General features: G+C 36.8%; 1 protein-coding gene across 2 annotated transcripts in view; it reads right to left on the bottom strand.

The window, feature by feature from the left end:
• Nucleotides 1-20,941, bottom strand: part of NR3C1 (nuclear receptor subfamily 3 group C member 1) — a gene marked incomplete at its 5' end in the record, with an annotated part of 119,259 nt that overhangs the window by 15,279 nt on the left and 83,039 nt on the right. The window contains 4 exons of one of the 2 annotated variants that reach the window (XM_079703428.1): nt 2,108-2,252; nt 2,745-3,023; nt 9,625-9,741; nt 15,682-15,848. In XM_079703428.1, coding sequence (XP_079559554.1) covers nt 2,108-2,252; nt 2,745-3,023; nt 9,625-9,741; nt 15,682-15,848 — 708 coding nt within the window. Of the gene's footprint in view, nt 1-2,107; nt 2,253-2,744; nt 3,024-9,624; nt 9,742-15,679; nt 15,849-20,941 lie in introns of both variants that reach the window. The other variant, XM_079703429.1, reaches the window with a different exon arrangement.

Genomic DNA, 20,941 nt, shown 5'->3' with positions numbered 1-20,941 from the left:
GGAGTGTGGTAAGTATTTGATGTTCCCCTGTAATCCACTTTCCATCATGTTTTCCTCTGTTTGAACCCCGCCCCCCCACGCACTGGCTTCTTCATGCTCCGAGAATAAAATCTAAACTCTATTTCATGGCCTACAAGATGCTGCTTGACTTGGTCCCTGTCCACTTCTCTAAACTCATAGAACATCCTCAGTGACTTTCTCTCAGTTCCTTACACATGCCAAGGTTGTTCCCAGCCTTTGCACTCATCTTTTCTGCCTGAGATGCCCTACCTTTCCTATAGACTTGTTCTTTTGTACTATTTAGCACTCAGCTATTTAGAGAGGCCTTCTATGGTCCCCAAATCTAAAGTAGCCTATACCCCTCTCCCTTCCCCTCCCCCCCACACTATTCTATCATGGCTCTCTGAAATAATTTTGGTCATTTATTTGATTTTCCTCATCAGTATGTTAGCAGGGGCCTCATCTACTATAGCTCAAGCTCTTAAATAGTGTCTGGCACTTGGTAAGTACTCAAATATGATTAAATGAATACTGTGCTGGAAAATAAGTATTACCAATAGAGCAACAACACCATGTTTAACTCAATAATTCAGCCTCTTTTAAAATATTTAGAGCTAGCATCATTCAGTCTCTACTAAAATAGATACAATAATTCGAGCTTATTACATAAGGCAAGCCCCCTCCCATTTCACACTCAGTTCAGCTCTAATAGATGCTCTTCTATAACTTCCACCTGTTATTTTTGTGCCTGGCATACCCAACAGATAAAACAATACGTTTGCTTTATCTTCACAGGATATCTTTTTAGGCTGTCCTCATTGTTCTCAAGTGTCCTTTTCTCCTTCCTCCATTCATCCTCTGTTCATCAGTTGATGTTAATTTCCAAACTCCTTGCCACTCTGGACATATTTACAATTATCAGTCACTGTTACTTTTAATATGGCATCCTGAACACAAACTACTAATGATGGGTTAACTCACATAGAGTCAATGAGACTATTATTCTAATAATGTGGTTTAAGATTTCATTAATTTTTTTGGAATCCTTAGTCAGTAGCACCCAGAGCTCACAATTTTAAAATCTCTTATCTTCCTTCACATGAACACAAATCTCCTTCAGTTTTCACTGTGCCCAGACCAATGGGTATGTATATGTGAGTGTGTGACTCTCCTGTTTGCATTCTAATAAAGGAAATAAGCTGTGAGTACGAAAAAGTAGTAATAAAAAGGTAGAAAGTGATAAGAGCTAGGGATGTACAGCAGAGAGGTTTTACATGGTGGTATGAACATTATGAGCTAGGGGTATGTTTGAAGAATAGATCACTCTGAGTGGGAACAGAGTATGTGAAGGAGAACAATGAGAGATAAAATGAGGCTGGATTCTGGAAAGCCAGAAACCATGCTGAGTATGCACTGAGTGCTTACTGAAGACACCTGTGTGTTGGGTGATACATTATATGATCAAACTGCGTTAGGAAGAAAAACTTAGAGGATAATGATGGAGGATAAATTGGAGGCAGAAAACTAGTTAGAAAACAACTGCAATGGGTAAGGGGGAATGGATATCTGAAGTATGTCACAGGCCTAGAGGACTAGAGAATAGCTGATTTATCAAATCTTAAAGTGTGGCTGGTTCCCTCCCAAATTTAAAAATAAAATCTTGTTCCCATGTTCTTTCCAAGTCACAGACATTGACTGAGTGAGCCTTGCCATGCAAAGAGATACCTCTTGTCTCTGGGTCCATACCTGTCATCCCCATCTGTAATTGTCCCTGCTGAAAGCAAGATCAGTATGAATTGCATCATGCAATGCAAACACTGCATCTGTTTCCTTTCTGAAATAGGGTTACATAATTAAAACAACGCCACAGTAAGATTCCTTTTTACTTGCTGTAGACTTTACTGACCCAAAGCGATGCTCACTATTTAAAAAAATATCCTTAAATTACAGTAATAATGCCACATGTAATTTGGTCTGCATTACACTTGGCCTGCCTTAAGCATTGATAAACTCTATTTCAAGTTTGCCCAGTTCCAAGATACCTGGTAGGATTGATTCAGTCCTGAAGGAATATGAATACAGGGAAAATGACTCACAAATGACTTACTCATTAATAATCAGATCAGGAGCAAAGCACAGCAAGTTTGAACTTGATTGTCTATACGATCTCCACCCCAGGGCGAATGACATGAGGAACATCCATGAATATTGCAGTAGGGTCATTTGGTCATCCAGATGTAAGTTCCTGAATCCTGAATTAAGAGGAATAAAGGTATGAGGAAACATTCTAGTTGCCAAAGAGAAGATCATCTCTCTGGGAACTGCCAAAGACAGTTTTGGAGGACTCTTAACAGACAGAGGAAATGAAGCACAAAGTGGGCATAGTTTTCCTTTGTCATCTGACATGTTAAGACCAAAGCCCTCAGTACTTTTTAATAGCATTCAATGTAAGAAAACTTAAGAGTTGCCAGTTTTTGTCACCTTTTGCCTATGTGAGTAAACATGGACTAAATAGTAAAATGCTATATACTAAATAGTAAAATAGAAAGCCAAGAGTCCTGTCCTGGGATGTTACTCATTCAGTGAATTTAAGTTAAAAAAAATTTCCCCTGCTATTTATACCTCTTTCCCCCTTGATGGAGTGGGGATGGCAGGAGGCCATGGGACCAGGGCGATAGAAAGCCCGAATGTTTTATTTAAGAGTCTAAGACTTGTGCCTTAGCTGCGTTATCTTTGCATCTTACCTGGTATTGCCTTCGCCCATTTCACCGCTGCGATCACCTGCCGCCCGCCTAACATGTTGAGTGTAGTCATGATCCGCCAAGTTGTATCTGGAATGGAGCTGTCGTAGCCCGCATATATCACCTCCGGCTCAATGACCTCCAGCAGTGACACCAGGGTAGGGGTGAGCTGTGGTAATGTTGCAGGGACTATTGTTTTGTTAGCAGAATTTTCAGAAGTTTCTTGTGAGACTCCTGTAGTGGCCTGCTGAATTCCCTTTATCTTTTTCTTTGTTTTTCGAGCTGTGGGTATATTAAAAAAAAAAAAAAAAAACAGAAATCAGCTGTAATGGGAAAATCTGGGCAGCACAGTTAATTAAAGAGGTATTTTAATTTCTGCAACTATTTAATTTGAAAGAGGAGAAATCTTTTATTTAGCAATTATGATAAGAAGAGAAAAACACATTTTTGCCTGAAAGCAAAGGATCAAGAGGAACCCGTTCATTTATCAATTTCCTCTACAGATAAGCCATTCTTCATTATAGTTATACCTTATATCAAATTGTCTTACACTATGTTAAAACAATATAAACAAATCACTCACCTAGATTCTTCCATAAAGTAATTTCTGTCTGTTTCACTCCAAAGTAAAAATTTTCACTAGTTATACAAGGCAAATTACTTTTATTATCAACTGAAAGAAAGAATCTCAGTTTGTAATCCCAGACTAGTAACTGTGGCTTACGGTTAATCTAACTATGGGTATATGTAATGAAGAGAGTGATACTGTTTATACGTTTGCACAAAGTCCCCTTCTTATCAAGATAGTAAGATTACATAGGAGATCACACACTAAAAATAGTATTAGTTCTAACAGCAGAAAAATCCACTTTTTACCTTTATATGATGGATACTATATGGGACTTAAAAACCTTTGTGGAGATGAAGAGAAAAACTTTAAATTTCCTTACATAAATTACCAGTGGGTAATTTCCTTTTTATAAGAGATTTATATTCATGACTCTATAAGCCTAAAGTATCCATTTTCATGTAATATATAAAGTAACTAAAACCATCTTTTATTTTTGACTTAGTTTGGAACAGTATAATCAAATTACAGCATGGATTCTATAGATTTTTTAGTATTCATACTCTTGAAGTTACTTGTTCTAGTGACAAATAGGCAAGAAAAGAATTTTAGTATTCCTAAAGAGAAAGTACTCAGAACTCCAAGGAAGGGCAAGGAATGTAATTTGTATGAAAGAAGAAATGTACCTGTCTCAGTTGTCAGGTATGCGAACCATTTTGCTAAGGGAAAAGTAAATGCTAATCACGTTTAAAAATAATTATTAGATCCTCTGTCCCTAAAATGCCAAAGTACCTAGTTTGTGGAGGACAGATGTGGTGGCGAGAACTATGTATCTCAATGTACAGTGTTAGAAAGGAAAAAAACCCTGTTGTTTACATTGAATAGAATGGTCCCATTTCTTATTGTGCTCTGTGCTGAGACATTTAAGAATTTTTAGTTAACATTTCAAAGCAGAGAAACAGGATCACTATAGATCTGTTCTAATTTATTTTACCAGGCTCTATTGAAGATACAGTATGCTGTAGTAGTAGAGAGAGCATAAATATGAAACCAGCATGTTTGAATATAATCCTGGCTCTGCCACTGAGTAGTTGGGTATCTGTGCAAGTTATTCCCTGGGCCTTAGTTTCCTCTTCTGGATAATATTAGTACCTACCTCATACTGTCTTGTTGATAATTAAGTCAGTTAAAATATATAAAACGCGTAAAACAGTTCTTGGCGCATATTAAGCACTATATAAGAATGATCATTGCCACAACTGGTGGTAAAATACAGTTGTACAATATTTTGAATTCACATAGTCCAAGTCTACAGAGGAGTGATGAAGTTTTAAAAAAGGAAGAGCTCCTACACGTAAGGAAACCCTTTAAACAACCAAAGGTTCTCACTGACACCCAGATCTCCAAATCGTGGAATGTACTTTGTTGACAAAATAAACAAGAACATGCATATCCCCAGTCAATACACTGAAACAGTACGGTAAAAACTTCAATTAACCATAACTTTAAATTTGTCTAGAATATGTGTTCCTACACTCCACATTAGAACAAAGAAGAAAGGACAATGACAAACTGGAGGATTTTAAAGTCTTCTCACCATAAAAACTCCTATAAGAGAACATAGGCAAAACATTCTGATATAAATCATACCAATGTTTTCTTAAGTCTGTCTCCCAAGGCAACAGAAATGAAAACCAAAATAAACAAATGAGACTTAATCAAACTTACAAGCTCTTGCACAGCAAAGGAAACCATAAAAAAAAAACAACGAAAAGACAATCTACAGACTGGGAGAAAATATTTGTAAATGATGTTACTGACAAGGGCTTAATTTCCAAAATATACAAACAGCTCATACAACTCGACAACAAGAAACAAACAACCCATTCGAAAAATAGGCAGAAGACCTAAATAGACATTTCTCCAAAGAAATACAGATGGCCAATAGGCACATGAAAAGATGCTCAACATTGCTAATTATCAGAGAAATGCAAATTAAAACTACAATGAGGTACCACCTCGTGCCAGTCAGAATGGCCATCATTAAGAAGTCTACAAATAACAAGTGCTGGAGAGGGTGTGGAGAAAAGGGAACCCTTCTGCACTGTTGGTGGGAATTTAAGTTGGTATAACCACTGTGGAAAACAGTATGGAGGTTCCTCAGAAAATTAAAAATAGAGTTACCATATGATCCAGCAATCCCACTCCTGGGCATATATCCACACAAAACTATAATTCAAAAAGATACATGCATCCCTATGTTCATAGCAGCACTGTTCACAATAACAACCTAAGTGTCCATCGACAGATGAATGGATAAAGAAGATGTGGTACATGTACACAGCGGAGTGCTACTCAGACATGAAAAACCCCCCAAATAATGCCATTTGCAGCAACATGGATGCAACTAGAGATTAGCATACTAAGTAAAGTAAGTCAGAAAGAGAAAGACAAATACCATATGATATCACTTATATGTGGAATCTGAAATAGGACACAAATGAACCTATCTACAGAACAGAAACAGACTCACGGACACAGAGAACAGACTGTTGGCTACCAAGGGAGAGTGTGGTGGGAGAGGGCTGGACTGGGAGTTTGGGATTAGCAGATGCGAACTGGTACATAAAGAATGGATACATAACAAGGCCCTAATTTATAGCACAGGGAACTATATTCAGTATCCTGTGATAAAGTATGACAGAAAAGAATATGAAAAGAATGCATATATATGTATAACTGAGTCACTCTGCTGTACAGCAGTAATTACCACAACATTGTAATTCAACTATACTTCAATAAAAAATAAATTTAAAACGTAAAAAAATAAAGATCCAAGGAAAAAAATTAAAAAATCATCTTCTATACTCAATATATAATCAGTTTAATTTCTTACTGCTTATCTATAGTCCTAAGAGAGAACTGATGCTTGTGAATAAAGCTCAGAAAGGCCTATTGAGCCCAACTGTGTTGTGCTGAATATGTACTGTTTTCACATAACTGTGGCAAAGAGTCGTTAATTGAATTAGTTAAGCAATCACTATCTTTAATCACAATTTAGTTAATAAGATTTTTCTCTAAGTAAAGTTCCTGACCCCTTGGAGCATACAGGAGATTAGCAGTACAGAAGTGTTCATGAGTCTGTGATAGCTCCATTTCATTCTTAAGTAAAGAAATCTTACTTAGCTTAAAAAACTTAGCTTAAAAATATTAGTTATGAAATCTGATACCATAAGCCTCCTTGCCTATAAGTTCCACTTGACCCTTATGACAAAAATAAAACTATAATTAGGAATGATTACAATACACCTTAAAATGAAAAAACATTTAGGATCACCATTAAAAAACTTACTGTACTCAAAGGCCAGGCACTTTAAGCAGTGAAGAAGGTTGCCTTAAAATAAATCTTGAGAGTCACGTGGTATGGAGCAACAGTATCAAAATACAGCACTTGCAGTACTAAATTACATTTATGGAGAGCACTGGGCTCTGAGAGAGTTGACTGCTTCTGCAAAATTACTCTGGGGCTATCGTGAAACTGCTTTGCTTACGGGAAACACTCCGATGAACAAGAGAACATTTTTAAAGATTGTTTAAAAAAAAAACCAGAAGAACAGTGTAGTTCAACCATGTGTTTCATGCTTAAGTACTAAGTAGTATTAAGTATTATTGCCCACCAAATACTTCTGGGACACACACATACCTACTCCAAATAGAAGTTTTTATATATACTGGAATAATTAAAAACGAAAGTGAGGCTTTCACACTAAAACCACATATACACAAACACTCTATTAGATTTTTTAAAGCCTTTCTTTAAATTTTTCTACGAGTTACATGATCAACTGCATGATATGTGCTACCTAATAGCTAATATATTATTAAATAACAAACTAGAACTGTGTAGTGTAAGTGGACATACGGTTAATCTTGGTCCTACTTGAAGGTGGTTTTAATATGAGGGTCCAAAATAACCTCTTTGAGTAGAAGAATGTATATCAAAGACTAGCATGTAGTAGCTCTTGACAAAGGCTAGTTTCCCCACTATTCTGATATTTTATATGACAACTTATAGAAGCATGCAGTGTGGTTGTTTTTTATTTCAGTGTTTTGAGAAATTGCAGCTTAGTTTAATTGTACGTTTAAATTTTACTCATTCAAAAAAGTTGACTTTTCAATGGAAGACCTGATTAGAAATGGCAGTGATGGTATATTTGATAATACAGAGAAAATGAGATGTCACTCGCTGCCTTGGTCTTCTGGTGAGGTAAAGGCAAAGGGCACTACAGCTGTTACTAAATTGTAAGAAGGAGGAGAAATGGGACAAACTTACTAACCTGGTCCATCAGAATCATTATTTTATAGGTGATACATCTTATTTCTTTTGAATAAAAAAATTCCCTTATACTTGGGATAGGGGAGGAATTGCTCAAAAGAACATTATATGCTTAAGCTCCAAAGATCAAAGTTAAGCTTGATGTGTATTTGGGAAAGCATCTAAAATGTTACTGGGTAAGCAACCACACTATATTAGTGATATGACAGAATTTTATTTGAGCTTGTCCTTTGAGTAAACTTACTTATTTCTAAATATAAAATAGCTGAGATGAAAACATGGGGATTAAAGGAAAGTAGTAAAACTGGGGCTGGAGAAAAAAATATATAAACCAAGCACTAAAACCTGACATGCGTTAATACATATTTATTTAAATGGTGAGAGAACATGAAACTAAAATATGCACAGAGATGTGATATGTAAGAAAGTCAGGAATAACTATCTGGGGTTTTTTTGTAACAAGAAGAAATTATCCTTGTGGTACTGAAAGTGAACTTCTACATGAATGTGTAATCAATCTTTGTAGCTTTTGTAACACCTACAAGAAGATGGGCATTTATCGTTTTCTTTTTTTTTTTTTTTTAAGTATTTTTGGGGTTTTGTTTTTTTGGTCGCACCATGCAGCATGTGGGATCTTAGTTCCCCAACCAGGGATTGAACACATGCCCCCTGCATTGGGAGCGCAGAGAACCGCTGGATCGCCAGGGAAGTCCCAGTTATCATTTTCTTTAAAGCAATGTTTAACATGTTGACACTCTATAATAAAGTGTTTGGTGTGTCATGAAGGTCTGTAAACATGGTGAAGAAAAGACTAATTTAATCTGTCTTTTTTGCTATCGAAGTAATATGAAGGAACTGAGAAGATAATGTTGTGTGTCTGGTTTGCGGAATTAGACTACAGTCACATCCATAAATCTACTTTATATTTAAAAACATATACACACAGTGTGTACTAGATAGCATCAACAGTCTCTCTTCTGTCGAAAGAACCACATGGTTTCCATTCTCCCTCTAATATCACCATATTAGACAAGATTAGTCTTTCCAAAATACAAGTCTGATCATGTCTCTGCCCTTATTTTCCACCTACTCCTACTCAACTTCTCTAGATTTAAAATTCAATGTTGCTTCTTCTAGGAAGCTTTCCCTGCCTTTTAGGACAGAATTAGGTGACCTTCCTCTTGCTCCTGTAGCTCTCTATTCCTTCTGTAGTGTGCTGTACCATTTTGTCATTGACTGTGCAACCTAACTAGACAGTAAAGTACTTGAATACAGGCACTATTTTACTGATGTTGAATGCAGACACAGTTTTATGTCTAGCGCTTGCCTTGGTGAGTACTTGCTGAATCAAAGTGCACAGGGGTTATTAGATCACCACTACCATCTTCATGGAACTTGCAGTTTCAACTAAGGCAAAATTCCAAACTTTTTTCCAGAGGAAAGATTTTGAATAATGAGATCAATTTTAATTATACAGCTTGTTATATAAACCAGGATATGAAACTTATAACTAGTTTCAGATTTCTTCTTTGCTTGAAAAACAAAACAAACAAAACCCATCCAATGCCTCCTTGAGGAGTTTTCCCCCCCTGCAGGTTTGTAACAAAAGATTTATATATATACATATGTGCCAAGTAAAAGGTAAATAACAGAATAATGGACATGTAACTATACCTGGTATAAAAACATTTCTAACCCTAGCAAATAGTTTTAAGGTTGAAAAAAGAAATACGAAAGATCAAAGTAATGTTTCTTCAAGTCTTATAAGTTTCATTATTACATAATTTTCTTTCTTAGCATATAGTCTGGCTACACCGAATTCAGTGTGTACAGTAAAAGTTGGTGAATAAACTTAAGCAGAATATGAAATACTCATTAAAAAATCCTTTTAATTATTACATCTGCTTATGTATATTTTAAAAAGTAAAACAATAAATTTTTATATGATGCAGAGAGTTCATTTTAGATATTTACATTACCTTCCAGGTTCATTCCTGCTTGAAGACATTTTCTATAGCGGCATGCTGGGCAGTTTTTTCTTCGAATTTTATCAATGATGCAATCATTTCTTCCAGCACAAAGATAATTGTGCTGTCCTATATGGAAAATAAAGGCACTATTAAAATTTCACAGGCCTTAAAGGATATTTTTATGGAGAGGCTCTTTGCTGTTGTTGTTGTTTTGGGGGGAACATAGCCAAGGACCAAAGGCATTGATTAAGGAACATATAGTGTACTTTCTTACATTCACTACAAAGTTGAGAGGTCAACTTAAAATAAAAAGCCTTTCGTATTCTGTTTGACAAACATAGTTCATTAAAAAAAACTTTACTGCAGTATACATATAGAAAAGCTCACAAATCCTAAGTGTACCACCTAACCTAATAAATTTTCATAAGCCAAACACTTCCATGTAATCAGCTCTCATATCAAGAAGCAGAACAGTTCCCCCACAAACCCTCTTGTCGCCCCCTTTCAGTCACTACCTACCAGGGGTAACCTCTTTCTTGATAAGCTGTTCTTTAAATTGTGTTTTAAACAGTTGTTTCTTCTAACAATTACAGAAGATCTCTGTATTTTATTTATTCTATTTATAGAAGATCTCACTATTTTATTATGACTTCTAACTTAATGCTAAGGAGGACTAGAGAAAGAGGAAACTGGTTTAAAAATACTGTGAGAGTCGCAAAGGGAAAATGACTTTAATTCAGCATTGCACCACCGTATGCAAATAAAGTGTGCTCCCCTTCCAAATTTTTAAATAAAGTGATAGGTAAACACTTAAATTATGTTAAGGTTGCCAGCAATTAGTTAGGTGTATCACAGACTTGGCAAACTAAGCTACTGTATATAGGACTTAGGGAGATTTGTTCATTATTTCACATGCTTTTTGACTCCAAATACTAAGGATCGTTACTGTCTAAAATCTTCTGCCACCCAGTATTAAATGTGCTAAGAGGTAGAAATGCAGTTTTCACCTGTCAAAAATTGGTGGCGCAGTGGTTAAGAATTCACCTGCCAAAGCAGGGGACACAGGTTCGAGCCCTGGTCCCGGAAGATCCCACATGCTGTGGAGCAACTAAGCCTGCGGACCATAGCTACTGAGCCTGCGCGCCTAGAGCCTGTGCTCCGCAGCAAGAGAAGCCACCACGATGAGACGCCCGCGCACCGCAACCCGCACACAGCAACAAAGACCCAATGCAGCCAAAAATTAATTAATTAAAAAAGGAGGGGGGGACAGACAGAAAGTCTTCGTACCCTCTCCCTCCCCTCAACTGTACCCTCTTTTGTTGAAGAAAACTATCTGAAGATTTGCTAGCCTGGCAAAAACTGAAAGGATCCTCCTACACAAGACCAGCATATCTAAATAGATACACTAGATAATTAAGAGTCAGTGTCTTTACACTTAGAGGGGATGGTCTTCAGAAGACTACAGGACATTTGTCTTCTCAAAAATAAATCATATTCAAAGAAAAAAGAAAAAATCATAATCATCAATTCATTATGATTTCTGGGAAAAGATACTTTATGCATAGCATAATCTACTTGACTTGGATGAAAACAAACTATATTCATTTCTTCCTAACATGTTAAATCACAGTGCTTGTTGAGCATTAGTTTGGGGTAGATGGTTAACTGTATCAGGTTCAATTCTTTGTGAGAAATAGGCCACAGAATTGACTAATGGTCTACAATTCAGCTTTGTTCCAGAGTTGTTCTCCAATGCCAAATGTGTGTACGAGCTGTTTCAATTCCTTTCTGTATTGTGTAAGTTTGCTACTTCTTTACTTGGACATGAAATGAAGGCACTAGTGCAATAATTCTATCCTCTATACAGTTTAAGTAGGAACAACAGATGCCATCATAATTGAAGCAGTTATAATACAAAGAAGTTCTACCCCATAAGAATATCCCTGAATCACTGTCCTGTAGTTAATTGAAAAAATTACTCATTGCTAAACACAGAAAAAGTTTCAGTGTGTTATTTATATCTAACCAAAAGATGAGAATGTGCATGTTATGCTAATAATGATTTCTTTATCCCAGGCATGTCTTGAGCACAATTAAGAATCTGAGCTACACGATCAGGGGGCATCGTACCTTCGTAAGTTCAAATCAGCTCTTTCTGGTTATTAGTATGAAGTTGGACAAGCCTTTGGGTGTCTTATCTATAAAAAGAGGAGTTTCGAATAGTGGTCACTGTTTACAAGGCATGGACATGTACCACTAATAGTCACTCCCTGTCAATCATTTTGATAAGACAATAAGACATCTTAGTTTGGAATTCCTGTGTCTTCTACCACTTGGTAAATTCCCTTTCTAAGTAAAAGAGAGAGTAGATGTCAGGAGAAGAGCCTTCTGGCCAGCTGGAATTTCTCAACATTGTTTTGTTTGCATTGTATTTATTTTTATGGTAAAAACCTATTTTTGGCAATTGATTCTATTTCTGGTAGGTGTGGTAGCCAGCCTCCAAGATGGCCCCCAGTGGTCTCTGTCTCCTGGTATTCACACTCTTAGATAGTCCCTTCCCAAACTATACCAGCACTGGTCTGTGTGACCAATAAAATACGGCACAAGTGACAAGTATGTCACATCTGAGATTAAGTTAAAAAGATATTATGTTCCCATATTCATCACAGCCTCTCTTGTGGATCACTTGTCCTAGGGGAGGCCTGCTGCTATGTTGAGAGCAGAACTAGAGGAGGTGCACATATTGAGGAACTGAAGCTTCCTGCGAAAAGCAATGTTAATGGGCTGAGAAGTGGATCCTCTAGCCCCACTCAAGCCTTCAGATAACTGCAGCTTCCACCAACAGTCTGAATGTAACTTCATGAGAGTCCCAAGACTACCCAGCTAATAAGCTGCTCCCAAATTCCTGACTCTCAGAAGCTGCGTGATAAAATAAACATCTCTTGTTTTAAGCTACTAATTTTGGGGGTAATTTGTTACACATCAATAGATAACTAATATAGTAGGGATAGTGAAGTTGTTTTAAAATGAAGTTATAAAGAAGAGTGATCCAAGAAAAATATTAGGTAGTAAATAGAACAGTGATGCTTGGACATGATCAAGATAATGAAAGTGGTATAGGAAATGGGCCACACAGCAAAGGGCATGTCCTAGGGTTTTCTGTAGTTTGTATACTCTATTGGAAGTATCCAAGTTTCAAATGTGAACTGTGACTGTCAGCTTGAGCATCTTTCTTTACTGCTCTCAAAAACAGTGTGGTATAGTGCAAAGTGCACTCGGCAAAGGGCCAGGAAGCCCTTGGTCTGATTTGCAGCTCTACTGCCTAGCTGTGTGATCTCAGTAATGTTTATGAACCTCTCTGAACCCCCTGTTTCTCCACCTGTAAAGTTGGAAAATTAGCACCTACCTTGCTGTGCTTCTGCAAGGGTTAAAGGCAGTTGTGTAGAAGGTTCTTAAAATAGTGCCTAGCACATTGTAAGCACTCAATAAACACTAGCTAGTAAATAATTCCCTTGTTATTGCTTTCATCTCAGTATTTAACTAGATTATAAATGGCCAGGAGATGTGATTTTTATCCTTGCAGGAAGTCAGTATAGCATTGAGATTAAGAGCCTGTTTGGAGACAGCTATGTTTGAATCCTAGCCCTGTCAAACTGTGTGAGCTTCAGTTTTCTAGTCTATCAAATATGGATCATAATAGCATCTAAGATCTCACAGAGCTGTTAATTAAGTGGTATGACATATAAAACATAGTGCTTAGTACATCTTAAGTTAAGGGTAGCTGATATCCATCTCCATTGTGACCCACCAACAAAGATTATATGCAATTTGTGCAAAGGGAACATAAGAAAAAGGGACTCAGCGAAAAAAAAGATCATTCAGCTAGTATGCATCTAAAGAAATGGAGCTACCCAAATTCTTCTCTGTATGCAAAAAAGCAACTCCCAGAATAATGAATTAAAAAATTCAAAGTATCAATCCTCGATCTGGGTTGTATGGATAATAAATAAGTAAAACTTTTGCAAATTTCTTAAAAATATTTAAATATTTGGGTATTTACAATACTTTGCCAGTTTGGTGGACAACCTATAATTTCTAGCAGGTGTTAAAAGTGGAATGAATGTAGTATAATGAAAATCATACAAGCTTCATCTTTGTAACTGTTCAAGAAAGTGCTCCAAAATATGTACCTGGACTTAAAAACAGATTTCCATCATGTCTAGAAAGGAAAAGTAGAATGGCCATGAGTTAGGTTAGCAAGTGATTACAGAATTTTAGAGCTGGAAGTGACCCTGGAGAAAATTTAAGTCCAAATAAAGGATTTACTTAACACAGTTCACATTTTAACCTTTTCTTATTAATCATGTAATCTAGCTATCATATTTAACTTAAATACTTATATGATATACATTTTGAAATAGTATAGCTAATATTCAATGAAAGTTTACCTTAAAACAAGTATAAGAATTTAATTCTAAAGCAGAGATTAAGCCCAGAGAGCATATGGCCTGCAGTGATGTCTTATTTGTAGTATGTTTAGCTTTTTTTTTTTTAAATTGCATTTGGATGCTTTTAGGTAGGGCATGCTTGCACTCTCTTAACATAAATAACTGCCCTTTTTGCCCAGTTGTATTATATTTGGCCAGAATGACCCACACTCAGTCCCTGTAGGCATTGGAATTGGAATTTGTAGCCCTGTTTTAAGGACTGATTTTAGTTAAAATGAGGACAAATGAAAAAAAAATTTTTTTTAATTCCTGTATTTCTCTTAAGGCTCCATTGTCTCATTCTGAATTTCACTTTCAGAATTGAAATTTGTCAAATTATTTTGATATACAGGAATACTGTAATACTGTTATCACTGCATTTATATATACCATGGAAAGAACTGAACAGTGAAGAAAGTGCTGAATAAAGTAAGGACAAGAAGAAGCTTCTGTCTGTGGTAAATAACATCTACTTTGTTAGAGACATTGCATTAATTAGGGGTGGGCTTTGCTTAATGACTCTACTCAGTAGTTGGATGATACCAAACTGGTTAAAGCCTGCATCTCTGTGCTCTCTGCGGGATAACGCAAGTAATTTTATAGTTTGTTAATATATTAAAAGCAATCCAAACAAAAGAAAATGACTCATCTAACTCTTAAGGACATGCAAACTCAACTGAAGCCAGATAATAATAATAATCTTTCTCGTACTGTGAATGAATATGTTAACTTTTTAAAAATATAATTATCTAATCAGAGCTTTAGGTAATCCATTCAGGCCACACTGCCTTCCAAATGCTTTACAAATAACTAAATTACAAAACAGTTTTTTCTAAGAGGATTCACTGGTAATATTAAAAAATTTTAGTGTGACTTCCAATAATTCGCTTATGGAATGAATTTTTCCTTCTTTAAGGAGCTGACGTGCAGGCTGAATCTGTAACAAGGGTAAAATTTATATGAATATAATATTTGTCAAGTGAAATCACCTTCTCTAAAACACCTTCTTTCCTGACCTCCTCAGGCAGTTTGTCACTTGCTCCTCTGTATTATAATCTCTGTACCTTGTAACTGTTAACTCATCTTTCACTTCCAAGTACACTGTGACCTCCCAGAGAGCAGGGATCAGGTCTTACACCACATTTATATCACAAAGCACGGCCCTGGCTTATTGGAAAACAAAACAAAACACTTTTCCCCCTCACAGTTCTCATTATCACTAATTTTTGCCAGTTGGTGGCTTTAAAACCAGCTAATTCATGGGAATTAAAGCCCATAATACTAGCACAGTGAGCACTAGTTACTGCTGAAACCTAACACCATCATTTCACATGATAGCACTTTCTTAGTTATCTTCTGTTCTCTGACCATACTCCCTCCCTTCAATTTATAGTTTTCTATTTTATTCGTCTGTTTTTTAAAGTATTTCTTCCCCACTAGAGCACTTAGGAGCTACCCACCTCTCCCTGCTTTTACTGACTTCTAGCCTTAATGGGCTTTGCATATAATAGAAATTTCAGAACCACTCTGAGAAATAGGAACCAAACAGAGGAATAATAAAACTCTTCAAAACACACACTACCTTCCACTGCTCTTTTGAAGAATACTTTACAGCTTCCACAAGTTAAGACCCCATAATGACATCCCGAAGCTTCATCAGAGCACACTAGGCAGAGTTTGGGAGGTGGTCCCGCTGCTGCTGAGGAGCTGGATGGAGGAGAGCTTACATCTGGTCTCATTCCAGGGCTAAAAAAGGAAGAAAGCAGTGTGACGATTTAACTGTCATGACTGTCACAGAAGTATCAAAATACAGTTCTCTTACCTTCTCACTCCACAGTGAGCATGTTCACACTGAACTCTGGCTTCAAGTACTAGCAAGCATTAAAATATCCTACCTAGATATAGTCAAATAATACTTTATTCTTCTATACAAAATTAAGAGTGAGGTAATTTCTTTTTAAGTATTCCCTGGGAGTTCCCTGGCAGTCTGGTGGTTAGGATTTGGTACTTTCACTGCCGTAGTCCAGGTTCAATCCTTGGTCGGGGAACTGAAATCCCAGAAGCCATGTGGCGTGGCAAAAAAAAAAAAAAGAAAAGTATCCCTTAAAAAGAATGGACTTAGATATTATAATTTTTAGTTGCTTGGGAGTTGTTTATAATCACCTTTACTAAAGTATCATTTACATACAATAACATTAACCATTTATAAGTCTACAATTGATGAGTTTTGTTAAATGGATAATTGTGTAACTACCACCATGATCAAGAGATATAGTATATATCCATCAACCACCAAAGATTCCTTAGGACATCATTTTTTTCCCTCTAATTTTAAGATATTGTACAGGGATCTTTCTAATTTCATTCAAGTCTCATTACAATTCTACCCATTCCTCTGCTTGAGTTAAAATTTCTTACAATATACACATAATTTGCTCTATTGTGCTTCACTTTATTGCACTTAACAGATGCTGCAAAATTGTCAGATGGTTAGTATTTTTTAGCAACAAAGTATTTTTTTTTGAATTTTATTTTATTTTTTATACAGCACATTCTTATTAGTTATCTATTTTATCCATATTAGTGTATACATGTCAATCCCAATCTCCCAGTTCATCACACCACCCCCACCACCACTTTCCCCCCTTGGTGCCCATAGGTTTGTTCTCTACATCTGTGTCTCTGTTTCAGCCCTGCAAACCGGTTCATCTGTACCATTTTTCTAGGTTCCACACATATGCATTAATATGATATTTTTCTCTTTCTGACTTACTTCACTCTGTATGACAGTCTCTAGATCCATCCACATCTCTACAAATGACCCAATTTTGTTCCTACTTATGGCTGAGTAATATTCCATTGTATATACGTACCACATCTTCTTTATCCATTCGTCTGTCAATGGGCATTTAGGTTGCTTCCGTGACCTGGCTATTGTAAATGGTGCTGCAGTGAACATTGGGGTGCATGTGTCTTTCTGAATTATGGTTTTCTCTGGGTATATGTCCAACAAAGTATTTTAAAATTAAGGTATGTACATTGTTTTTCAGACACACTACACACTTAACAGACTATAGTATAGTGTAAACGTAACTTTTACATGCACTGGAAAGTGACTTGCTTTATTGCAACATTTTCTTTCTTGCTGTGGTCTGGAACCAAACCAGCAGTATCTCTGAGGTATGACTGTATTAAAGTTTGGTCCAGCATCTCTCATTCCCAATGTCATCCTAGCTGAAATGACAGTTTTTTATGACTTAGAAGAGAATGATGCAGAAACATTACCTCCTATAACTTTCTAGTCTGGCTTGCAGCAAGTAAGACTTTTTTCCAGCACTGGGCTTTCAACAGTAAGGACTATGCTGCCCTCCCCACTCTGTGTACATATGCCCTGGAGAAAAAGATGGAAAATGGGAATCTGCTTCTCCTGCTAGGTCTTGTTTTCATTTTGTAGATTTCTCACCACAAAAGATATTCTTTTTCTAATTTGTGGTTTTGAGAATTTTCAAACACTCAAAAGTTGAAAGTATTGTGCAATGGATATATAGCCTTTACTTATACTCACCAATTCTCAACATTTTGCCACATTTGCTTATAAAGATATATTTTTATAAACCAACGAAACAGTGATCCCTTTAATGCTAGAGGAAAAATTAACTATAAAACTTTCATTATAGATGATACAGTGGTTTCCAGTGTTGTATATTTCTAAGGAATGTTCATCTTACATGCTAACTTTAGAACCAAAACTGTATTGTGTATTGTATAACTCAAAAGAGTTCCTAACCTTTCTAACCTTGTGTAACTAAAAAGAGTCCCTGAAAATAGTTTCTAGAGACTGCTAATTCCTTCTCTGGTTATGTGTTCTTCAAAAATATGGATGGTAGCAATCTGTTGATTTTGGAACTTTACACATTAAAGTGTATTGTTCATCACCTATATAAGAAATCTCTCTCTGAGATTTTCTTTATCTGCCTATTCTCTAAAAGAGATGGCATTTAGGGATAAATTATTCATAAATAATACATTATTATTAAATCTCAATTACAAATATGCTTAAACTAAATCACAGAGCAAACTGACTTAAGAAATTGTTTGGGTTATTAACATGGTTAGAAATTATATTTATTAAGTAACATCTTTTTGTTATTCTGTTTTTGGAATAAAAGTTAAAAGTTGGACTTCCCTGGTGGCATAGTGGTTAAGCATCTGCCTGCCAATGCAGGGGACACGGGTTTGAACCCTGGTCCAGGAAGATCCCACATGCCGTGGAGCAACTAAGCCCGTGCGCCACAACGACTGAGCCTGTGCTCTAGAGCCCGTGAGCCACAACTACTGAAGCCCGCGTGCCTAGAGCCCATGCCCTGCAACAAGAGAAGCCACCTCAATGAGAAGCCCGTGCACTGCAACGAAGACCCAACACAGCCAAAAATTTTAAATAAATAAATATAAAAAAAGTTAAAGTTAATTGTAGAATGACAATTTCTTTTGTAAATGTCACTTTAAATAATTACGTCGATAAACTCCAGAGCTCCCCCTGAATTCTGTCCTCAAACGAAGCTAGCCAACCCTATGTTTATCTAGAGGCTCAGCGATTGACAGCATTCCCACCACTCCAGTTCTGGGAATAGGCCCCAGGGTTTCATATTGTTCTCTGAACACTGTGTCAAGGAGAATTTCTGGATGCTTCCATATCATAAGGCATTGATCCCCTGCTAGATTTGGGAGAGTGTACTGAGTGCATATTGAAAGCCTACAATGGAAGAGAATAACCTGAAATGACTCTGCTGTAGGTCTGGCACGAACCATCCTTGATTAATGGAAACTTGTGACTAATGTAGCAGAGCTGCTCTGGGCCAGAGTTTTACAGAGAAGTAGGAAGGTCTTGGAGTGAGTGAACAGAGCAATGCGTTAGGGAAGCAAAAAATTCCTTGGCTCCTGTTCTGAAGATGCTCCTATTCCTGTTCAGCCAAACTCTGTCATCTGACATCTATTTTTAGGGACCAACCAGTTGTTTGTATATTTAGTTTATGGAAAATAAGTGCAATATTTATTGATTTGAAAGGTTAACTCTACAATGTTTCCTCAACTAATTTTATACACACACACACACACACACAAAGAAATACATATTAAAAAATTTTAAACAGTACTTTGGTAGTAGTTTATAGTTTTAAAACACTTTCATGAATAGAATCTCATCTGTCCTCTTAACAACCCTGTGAAAAGGATGCCATCACCTCTGGATGAGGTCACGTAGTTGTCGGAGGTTGATCAGGGAGCCTGCTTGTGGTCAAATTGACATGTTTCAGATCCCAGTTCTACCATTTCAAAGCTTATGTGACCTTGGATAGGTATCTACTACTTTGAACCTCTGTTTTCTCACAAGTAAACTGGAAGGACATCACCTGTGTGTGTGTTGTGAAAACAAGAGAACACACAGAAAGTCTAGCACATAGTTCCTCCCTCCAGCAGGCACCTGATAAATGTTCATTCTTTTCTCTTTCAGGAAAATGAGATTTTATGAGAAAGCCTGATATAAGTATTATGTAAGTAGTATTAAGTCTAAAATCTAGGACAGTATTCCCAAATTCTCAGTTATAATTAGACCACATGCAAAACACGTTCAGGCCACTCAACTGTGAGCTAGAGATAGCAAACAAAAGAGAAAGTTAAAAACTAAATGAACAGGGCTTCCCTGGTGGCACAGTGGTTGAGTCCTCCTGCCAATGCAGGGGACACAGGTTTGAGCCCTGGTCCGAGAAGATCTCACAAGCCGCGGAGCAACTAAGCCCACGCGCCACAACTGCTGAGCCTGCACTCTAGAGCCTGTGAGCCACAACTACTGAAGCCCATGCACCTAGAGCCCATGCTCTGCAACAAGAGAAGCCACCACAATGAGAAGCCTGTGCACTGCAATGAAGAGTAGCCCCTGCTCGCCTCAACTAGAGATAGCCCGCACGCAGCAATGAAGACCCAACGCAGACATAAAGAAAAAAAAAACTACATGAACAAATGGACTGATCAAACTGCAACCTTTTGACCCACCTCCTAGAGAAATGGAGATAAAAACAAAAATAAACACATGGGACCTAATGAAACTTCAAAGCTTTTGCACAGCAAAGGAAACCATAAACAAGACAAAAGGACAGACTTCAGAATGGGAGAAAATATTTGCAAATGAAGCAACTGACAAAGGATTAATCTCCAAAATTTATAAGCAGCTCATGCAGCTAAATAACAAAAAACCAAACAACCCAATCCAAAAATGGGCAGAAGACCTAAATAGACATTTCTCCAAAGAAGATACACAGACTGCCAACAAACACATGAAAGAATGCTCAACATCATTAATCATTAGAGAAATGCAAATCAAAACTACAATGAGATATCATCTCACACCAGTCAGAATGGCCATCATCAAAAAATCTAGAAACAATAAATGCTGGAGAGGGTGTGGAGAAAAGGGAACACTCTTGCACTGCTGGTGGGAATGTGAATTGCTACAGCCACTATGGAGAACAGTATGGAGGTTCCTTAAAAAACTACAAATAGAACTACCATATGACCCAGCAGTCCCACTACTGGGCATATACCCTGAGAAAACCATAATTCAAAAAGAGTCATGTACCAAAATGTTCATTGCAGTTCTATTTACAATAGCCCGGAGATGGAAACAACCTAAGTGTCCATCATCAGATGAATGGATAAAGAAGATGTGGCACATATATACAATGGAATATTACTCAGCCATAAAAAGAAACGAAATTGAACTATTTGTAATGAGGTGGATGGACCTAGAGTCTGTCATACAGAGTGAAGTAAGTCAGAAAGAGAAA

Source organism: Hyperoodon ampullatus, assembly GCF_949752795.1.
Source record: "Hyperoodon ampullatus genome assembly, chromosome: 4".
NCBI lineage: Eukaryota > Metazoa > Chordata > Mammalia > Artiodactyla > Ziphiidae > Hyperoodon > Hyperoodon ampullatus.
The sequence above is the reverse complement of the archived record's forward strand: the minus strand, read 5'-3'. Positions and strand labels throughout refer to the sequence as shown.